The 9430-nt window shown below is 43.5% G+C and overlaps 1 protein-coding gene across 1 annotated transcript in view; it reads right to left on the bottom strand.

The window, feature by feature from the left end:
• Positions 1-568: 568 nt before the first annotated feature.
• LOC106958734 (IQ motif and SEC7 domain-containing protein 1-like) overlaps positions 569-9430 on the bottom strand; it is a 68932-nt gene continuing 60070 nt past the window's right edge. The window contains exons 14-17 of the mRNA XM_015050787.1: positions 8506-8667; positions 7563-7784; positions 6239-6288; positions 569-4215 (exon numbers count right to left, since the gene is read on the bottom strand). Coding sequence (XP_014906273.1) covers positions 3013-4215; positions 6239-6288; positions 7563-7784; positions 8506-8667 — 1637 coding nt within the window. The 3' untranslated portion in view covers positions 569-3012. The remainder of the gene's footprint in view (positions 4216-6238; positions 6289-7562; positions 7785-8505; positions 8668-9430) is intronic.

Raw genomic sequence — 9430 nt, 5'->3', positions numbered from 1 at the left:
CAGAAGACTTTAGGTCCAAGTTTCAGGTCCTTTTTGTTCCTTTCTTGGATGATGAGGGTGACTGAAGGCTCGGTCCATCTTGTTTCTTAAAAATCCAGAAAATGGCTTCGTATTTCTGTTCTGGATGGACATCGTCAACCAACGCGCAGGAAACTCAGATATGGAATCGTCTTTTATTTAGGTGGTTTGTCTCAGATGATGATCCCCATGATTATTGATTATTGTACCATCCTTATGTCTGAAGGCACCTTATTCTCTGTTTTGAAACCAAGTGGCAGATAAAACATCACTCACCCTCAACACAAAGTTTTATTTTACTGCTTAAAAACACAAAAGTAGTTGGTACTGGGTGGGAAATATATAAACTTGCATCTGAAACCAAAAACTCTGACCTCATTTAAGGATCTTTACTGAAAACATTGTCAGAATCCAGCATCGATATTTTACGGCCTACCAGTCCTGCAACATATGAAGCCATAAACAAGCAAAAAAGAGACGGAGCTCCATGACCTCCACCAGTTTCCCCATTAATATAAAAATCTGACTGAAACAACCTTCAACTGTTCCCACAATCTTCCTAAGTGCTTCAATAGATGCCACCTGGACACTTCTTGACCTTCTTAAAGGCGTTTCACCTCTGACCTAAAATTAACTTCAGGAAACGAGAAAAGTCCAGCTGTCTATGGAAATTACGTCATAACTGAACTGAACGTTTTGGGTCACTTATTTTAGAATATCATGTTTGGCTTAGGTATCCTATTAAAATCATCTCTAACCTAATGTTTTTAGTTTTCCAGACAAAAAGATCTAAGGTGGATGAAAAGGATGGTGGACGCACCATGTCTAAGGCCAAACTCTGAGCTTCTTCTCTGACCTTTCATTGGATGCAGCGATTAATGTTAAACGCAGAGTTCATCATTGCACTGAAACTTTTGGTCCCCAACAGTGAGTAACTTTGGATAAAAGCTTCTGTTAAGTTATTTGTATATCACAATTTTTTGTGAATTATTAAAAAAAGAAGGAAACGAGAGAAAATGAAGCAAAACATTTAAATTTAATTAAAAAAAAACATTTTCATGATTCAGTTAGCCTGAATGCTAACATTTGCATGGGGGCTATCAGTAGCATGTTGACCTACAGTAAGCATACACCATCTAATGTGCAAAGAACAGCGTGTACACTAAAATAAGCTAGAATGCTAATGTTAATGCTAATGCTAATGATATCAACAATGTTGACCTACAGTAACATTCTCCACTCAGTGTGCAAAGAGCATTGTATAAGCTAAAGTGAAATAGAATGGTGTTAGCTAACATGCTAACATTAGCATGGGAGATAACAGTATGTTGACCTACAGTAACATACTGCATTCAGTGTGCAAAGAGCATTGTATACACTAAAATGAACAAAATGCTAATGTTAGCCTAAGTGCTACCATCAGAATGTGGGTTATCATTAGCATATCACCTAATTCTGACTTTCTCAATTCAGTATGTAAAACATTAGTGGAAAAGCTAAAATTAGCCAAATTAGCATCAAGAAACGCCTGCCTCATTTGTTTCCAGTCAGTCTGGAACCAACAAATCCCCGACTTCCCACCAACCAACCATCACCAACCATGGAGGATTCTCCAGTCTGGATCAGAAACGTCTCATAATGGGACCATTAAACACATATCGGTGCCCCCTACTGGTGATTTCAGATAAACACAAAAACTTCTGAGAGCTGTACCCTGCTTCTGATTTTAATAAACTTCCGTTTTAGTTTTATTTTCCCACCCAGTTCCATTAACATTGCTGCTGCTAAAGGTACAGAAAGTTGCACTGTAAAAAAAATCAAAAATAAAAACATCATGTTTGTATTTCAGGTAGAGCAGCTCCACCGTCCTCATCGGCAGAAAACAACAAAAATCCCCCAGTTTGGCATCTTTCATCTTAATCTCCTTCTCTGGCAACGTTGAGGGTCACAAACACATCATGGAGCGTCAAATACAAATGACAGATATTATTATTTCTGAGAATTCAGGCGTACACTTTCATATATACCGGGATATTTGAGAAATGAGGAGAGCATTCACAGATTTGGTAGAAATAAATCCTCAAACTTACAGGAATAAGTGAGAAAATCTGAAAAAGTCCCATTCCAAAACAACAGTATAGCGCCCCCTGCTGAAACCCTGTAATCCACAAACACTAAAGGCTTTTAATAGTTTTTGCAGAACAAAAACGAAGACACCTGTAGATTTGTTTCGATGGCTTATTTCAAAGGTTTTAGGAAGTTTATGAGTAGAGTCTTCACTTTGCTGGATTGGGGCTTCACATCACAACAAATCTATCCCTGCAAATTGGATATTAACCATAAACACACTGATAACTGTTAGCTATTGCACAGGTCATGCATGCCTGTCTAAGACACAAACGCCACCATATTAATGCTAAACACCTCTGCTTCTGCCCGTAATGGCTTGTAAATATGTCAAAATCAAAGTTAAGTGTTGGTTTTTGTGCTGAACAACATGGTGTGAAACTACTGTTACACGGTACTGTCCCTTTAACTCGGAGCGTCAGCGCTCATGTTACGTTTTCAGGCACTGTTCCCTTCCTGACTGGTCCCTCAACCGCTTGTCCACTACAGCCACAGAAATGTTAAAAAAGGTACTCACAACATGAGACGAACACTCTGAAGTAGTGAAGAACTACAAACATGTCCGACTGAGTCCCGGCTCACCACGCAGGGCGGTATGAAGGCGAGGTGGGGGCGTCACCAGACCTAAGCGGTAGTTTTTCCCTCCAGCGCTCTACCTGCGAGGAAAGTCGATGTGGAAATAGCACAGGCTGAGCAGCTTCCTCTTTCCCGCTCTCACCGCTCTCCTCCTCATCAGGCGGCCATTTTGATACAACTGGATCTGCCCTCCTGCTCTTCTTCCCCTCCTCCCTCTTGTGCTCACTCTCAATATCGCCCCCTGGCGGCTCACTGTGGGGTTGCGCGCCACCGTCCTCGATTTCTGCCTCTTCACACGACCGTGCTGATGCGGCTGACGGGCTTCGCTTTGGGGCCGCCCCCTTGCCCCACCCCCGGAGGGAGCGGGGAGAGCGGGGCGCCCGACGGGGGAGGCAGGGGTGAGTGGGGAGGGGGGGGCGGGATGGACGACAGCGGCGGGTACTGGGGGGCGTAGGGCTGCGGTGGCGTCTGGGTGACGAGGCGCGCCGAGGGCGTCTGGGGCGGCGGGGTGGAGAAAATGAAGTGGGTGGAGCCTGTTGCGGAGGGGGAGGGGCTGAGTGGGGAGTGTGTGTGCACGGTGTGGTTGTGTGTGTGTGTGTGAGCGTGCGGGTGGGGCTGGGAGTGCGAGATGGTGAGTGGCATCTTGGCTCCGCCCCCCGGCCGGTGGTAGAGTCCGTGCGGCGTAGTGGGCGTGACGGGAGAGTGGGGGGACAGCGGCGGTGGCGTGGTGAAGCCGGACACCATGTTGTAGCGCGGGTGGGCGGGGCCTTGCTGCAGCCTCTGCAGCGGCTGGCTGTGGGGCGGGGCGCAGCTGTGCCGCAGCGGCGCAGAGAAGCGGTGCGTCAGCGCGTGGTGCTGCGGCACGCTCTGCATGTGGTAGCGGTGGTGGTGATGGTAGGGCGGCGGCGGCGTCTGCTGCGGCAGGTGCCCACTGACTCCGCCTCCTCCACTGTTGCCGTGGCAATACTGGGCGTGCAACGCCTGGAGCTTGGACGGCCCCCCTCCCGGGCCGCCGCCCCCTCCAGCCCCGGCCGAGTCCGACTGGCCGAGGTTGGGCGAAGGGGAGGGGCATGGGGAAGGGGAGGATGGGAGGGCGATGGGCGGCGCGGGAGCGGGGTAGTGGGGGGGGGACGAAATCATCAGAGGACTCGGTGGACCCTGAGGAGGCGGTGACATCATCGTCAGGGGACCAGGAACTTTGCCTCTTCGACTGCCGAAGAAGTTCCCCATTCGGCCTCCAGGGATCTGGCCGCCGCCCGCCGCCATCACGCCGCCGGGCCCAGCCCCGCCCCCGCTCGCGAGAGGAGACGTGGTGACCCCCCCCTGGTTGTGACAGAGCCCCGGCCCACCCCCCACCCCCGTACCGGGGCTCTGAGTAGGGCGGTGCGGCCGGTAGGCTGCTGGGGACGAGGGCATCATCATGGGGCTGTAGGACAGACTGGCGCCCTGCAGGGGGCGCTGCTGGTGAGGCCGCGGGCTGCTAATAATGGAACCCTGAGGACAGGAAGAGTAGAAGAAGAACAAAGTCAGAAGACGACTTCTCATTGGTCAGACCTACATCCTGCTGGGAATCTTCATCAGACTTTCTTTAGTCTCACTTCAGGCATTTTGTTAAGAAAATGAGCTAAAATGGCCGCCGCTGAATTTATCCTGTTGGTTAGGAATTTCTTATCAATATGTGATTTTTATTTAACATTGTAAATAAATTCGAATTAATGACGTTTTAAAACTGCTAAACTTTTTCTGTCGGGATGTTTTTTTACTATTTTTCTTGTTTTTCAGAGCAGAAGCTTGTTGAGCTGCGACTGTGACGCATCACAGCCACTCAACAGGCTGAAATGAAGTAACTGTCAATTTAGTAAAAAGGAAAATGTCTAAAGAAAGCAACATATTCAAAGCAGTAGTGAAGCAAAAACTGTACAAAAATATAAACATTTTGCATTTAAGATAAAACACTTTGGTATGTAAATCTGTTTTAGTGAAAAACCCAGATTCAGGTTAAAGCAATGCTGCGTTATTTCATTTTAGGCAATAAAATGTTTATTTCCTTATTTTAAAAAGGACTTGAATTATTTCAAGTCTTTTGGATCTTTTGATTTATTTTTAAAATTTATTAAAAAGGCTTAAATAGTTAAAGAAAAATCTGATTTTGCCATTTTTCATCCAATTAATCATCAGAATAATCAATAGATTAACTGATTATTAAAATAATTGTTAGTTTCAGCCCTAAAAAGTAATAAATAGTTCTCATTGTCACTTATTGCTATCACAAAGTACCACCAAATATCATAATAAAACTGTAAGTCCTTATTTATATACTCAGAAACTTTTATTTTGTTGAGTATCAGATGCCTGAAGGATGAAAACATTTCTGTACAGAAACCAAACAGCAAAAGCAGCTGGACCCATCGGGTTTGCCAACAAAATCCATTCAGATAAGAATCCAAACTTACATTTAATACCATTTAGAATCTGTTTAAAATGTCCCAGAATCAACTTTGAATCAAATCATGAGATGGTAAAAGATTCCCCCCATTAGCAGGAGCATCCGTTTTTAAAACTCAGAATAAAGGAGATCAGCATTTCAGATAATGATTGAGCTTCATTTTCTACACAAAATAACTCAGAGATGTTAAGAAGAAAAAAACCAGCAGCAGCGTTAAGATAAAAACATGCAAAGCAAGAAGATCAGAGTCTTTCCTGGTCAACCTGGTTCCCATAGAGACACTGTTTAAAAGTCCTGAAACCTGCTACAGACTAGGTTTTACAGTGAACTACTGGCTGTGACATGTTGGAAAGCAGCTTAGGAAGCTAATCATCACGAAACTGGCTGCTGTTGGCAAGAGAGCCAATCAACGAGCGAAATTAATTTTCCTTGGTGCTGATTGGCTGAACCCCAAGAGTGGAGGTCAGACGTTAGCTTCTGAGGTAGCGCTAAGACGGTTCCACTTTGAGTTTCATGTTTAGCGTTTTAAAACCGGTTGGAGGCGTTTTTAAAGGGGAACTCAGTCATTAACAGGCGGCTTCGCTAATGTCAGGATCCACTGCACAGTGGAAAGAAAAAGACCTGGACCAATGATTCACCATGTTTTAGAAGGTAACGTTTTAGTCTGTTAGTGAAAAATAATGCAGGAACAAACAGCTCAACACACTAAATCCTCCAAACTGAAAGACAGCAGCATAACTTCTGACAATCTGTGATCTTTATGTCTTTAAACTTCAAATATCTGGAAATCAGAATCCTAATGTTTGTGTTTCTTAAGCTGCAGCATGTTGAGCTTTCAGCAATCAGCCTGAAGGACGACAAAAATGTTTCAGTATTTCTGTAAATCCTTCATTTAAACTCTAGTTTGTTAAAGAACATAAGGAGCAGCTTCACATGCAGCAAACAGACATATTTATAAAACTTCACAAACACATCCGGACGACCTTTAACCCCGCAGACAGTCAGGCATGCGGCGGCAGCATGCACGGCGGTGCAGCCTGCTAGCAGCAGACATGCTAGCAGCACACTTACTTCAATGGTACTGTCCAATGAGCCCACACTGTTCCTCCGCCCTCGCTTCCCTGTTATCCAATCAGAATCCAGGGATTAAACTTTAGTACAGGAAACAGGAAGTGCTGAACAGACGTTCGCATTAAGCTGCTCATCAGTGAGTTTTCAGTTTTCACCTGAACACGCCCGTTTCCCTTCGTTAGCGTTTATGCTAAGCTAAGCAGATTTTATTAATGATGCAGAATTTTAGATATGAAACATAAAAAAGTGATTTTCAGAGAACAAAGATAAACTAATTCAGGAATTTTGGGCTTTTACTAAAAACAAATACAATAAAAAAATATATTTTAGCTTCTTCACTGACCAGCTTCATGATATTTAGAAAATATAAATCTGTAATTTAATGCAAAGATGAATAGATATTCATAATTAGTGACACACTTTTCTAATTAGCAATTGGTCAGATTTTTACAACGGCGTATTGAGTTTACAAGTGGCGTCCAGCTGACCCCACAGCCGTGTCACTCGTATCCTTTGCCTCAGTCCTCGTACGCACAAGGGGTAAGGCCAAAAGACTTAACATGTATTTTTATTACCAGAAGATAAGCTGTACACTAATGAAGTCGTAATATTCCAAGAATAAAGTCAAAATAATAGAATAAGGTTGAAATGAAAGAGTCATAATAATTCAGGAATAAAAACGGACTAATGCAAGAACAAAGTCAAAATAAAATAATAAAGTCAAACAATCTGGAAACAAAATCAAATAATATGAGAAAAATTCACATGAATAGTCGTAACATTACAAGAATAAAGTCGCAATAATCCAAGAATAGGAGAATTTAATTATAATTGTAAGAGAACTGCTACACAAAAAGCAATTAAAAATGTAAATATTATTCTGATAATATTAGGACTTTATTTTCATATTTTAAAATATCTCTCAATCTGGCTCTAATACGCCGTCACAGATTTTCTCTGACTGGTCAAGTCAAAAATAATGCAAGCGGAAGTTTGGTGTCAGAAGCTGTGTTGTAGTTCCTGCTGCCGTCCAGCAGGTGGACACGGCGCACCGCAGCATCATTCTGTCTCTGAACTGTAATGTTGCATAACAACACAGATGCAGGTTCACCGAGTCAGAAGAAACCATAAAATCCTCCAGAACTGCTTCGTCATCATCGTCACTTCTTCATGTTTCGCTTCCAACGAGACATTTTCTCAGAACCTGATTACAAACTGGTTTAATGCCCTTTCTGATCATAAAAAAGCCTTTCACACCTTATTAACCAAACTAGACAGGAGGAAGTGACTGGGAGGTTCTGGACGTCCAGCGTCCGGTCCTTACCCGTCTCTGAGAGATCTCTGAGCGAGGAGCTGAGCGCCGTGCGTTTCAGTCCGTCCACGGAGGCGTACGTATCGTCGAGGCTCGGCCTTCCCAGGGTGCCGTTCACCACCTCGCCCTTCATGGGCCCCCCGGCCGAACTGGTCCCGCTCCCCGACGTCCCCATCCCGCCAGAACCCGCCAGCATGCCGGGACGCATCATGCCTTTCTGCTTCTCCAGCTCGGCTGGAGGGGAGCAGGAAGCGAGACGCAAACATTCACACAGCTGAACTTTATCCACCAAAAAAGGTTTACAGGCCAAAAGTGCAACAGATACAAATATTTCAAGTGTGTCGGAGAGTCTGCATGCTCACCCTTCAGGTGGTTTTCATATTTCCCAGCAGCCCCTTGAATTTCAGGATAACGGCTAAAATTCAAGATGGCTGCCGTTTTTGAGCCTTTTTAAGCCAATTAGCGCCATGAAATTTTTCCCATTTTCATGATGTGGATGAACTTTATGTCACATCATGTTTTTGATTCTGTTTAGGCTGTGATTTGACACCAAACACATTCATCAAATTGGTGATTTTAGAGCCAAACTGAATTTTCCACAACAAAAATCAGATTATCAGTAAATGTGATTTGTATCAGTCCAATTATGTTTGATTTGACAAAAGACACCAAATCTGACTGTTTATGTGCAAAAATATATTTTCCTTAACGACCGCCACCTTTAATTTTTTAGTGACTAGAGTTTTTTTTATCTGCTGCACTGAAACTGGTTATTACCTCACAGAAGTGACTTCTTCTACTCATGGATGAATATGTCTAGTTTTCTGAAAGCGGTAAAGTCTCCATCATTCCCAGCCAAAGCCAAAAGGCAACGGAAGCTAAATAGTCTCATTTGAGGTGATATAATTGCTCTGATTTTCCTCAGCGTTTCTCTCGGTGCCGTGGAAACACTCACACTCCACCCGGTACTTCTCCATCTCCTGGACCTCGGCGATGCTCTCTCGCAGGTCGGAGGTGAAGCGCGCTCGGTCCTGCTGGCTCGGAGCCGTGAAGATGATCAACACCTTCCTCTCTCCTCCGGGGTTCGCCGACGTCAGCCGGATGCCATGAGGGTAATCTGAGTGGAAAATGACACAACATGCAGAATGCTCAACATTTTTACGACGAGCTGCTGAAATTAAACCACATTAATCATGAGAGGAGATAATAATCAGCTCAGATGGCTGATTTAATATCTCATACTCTGACCCTGGATGTGTGAAACTCAGCAGAAGTCTAAAAAAGAAAACAGCAGGAGCCAATTTATGGCTCTGAGGGGGAAACTTCAGCGGCTTCCAGCAGATTCCTAAAACACAGTTTTCACTATTATTACAGTCATCACTTCTGAGCAGGGGCTCGTTTCACGAGTGGGACTGGAGTGACTGATGTCCCCTCCAGAGACAAATTACACATAAAAACAAAAGTGTTTGCAGTTAAAGTGACTGAATCACGTTTGGAGCCTGGAAAGTGGAGAGGAAGGTTTTCAACTCCAGGAAAATCAGCCAGAAGGCGACACATCCAGAACCTGTTTATGATGTCATGACTGCAGGGTCTCACTAATTTCTGCTTACAAAATTAAAGCTTTAATTAATTCATTTATTATTAATTAATTCCAATTAGAAACAGAAAAATAATTATGTGAATTAAAACAATATATGTGTCTTTTATTGAAATAATACAGTATGATTTTGTAGAAAATGGATTTATAAATAATTTTAGATCCTAAATATAAAAAAGGATTTAATGCCTTTTTAACAGCAGATTTGTGAGAAACATTTATTTCAGATGTAAAAAGTAAAAATACTGTAGGCTGTTTATTAACATATATGTATATATTTTAT

This window comes from Poecilia latipinna, unplaced genomic scaffold, assembly GCF_001443285.1.
Source record: "Poecilia latipinna isolate Pla-1442-1.1 unplaced genomic scaffold, P_latipinna-1.0 Scaffold1010, whole genome shotgun sequence".
Lineage (NCBI taxonomy): Eukaryota > Metazoa > Chordata > Actinopteri > Cyprinodontiformes > Poeciliidae > Poecilia > Poecilia latipinna.
Note: the sequence above shows the minus strand (reverse complement) of the source record. Positions and strands in the feature narration are given on the sequence as shown.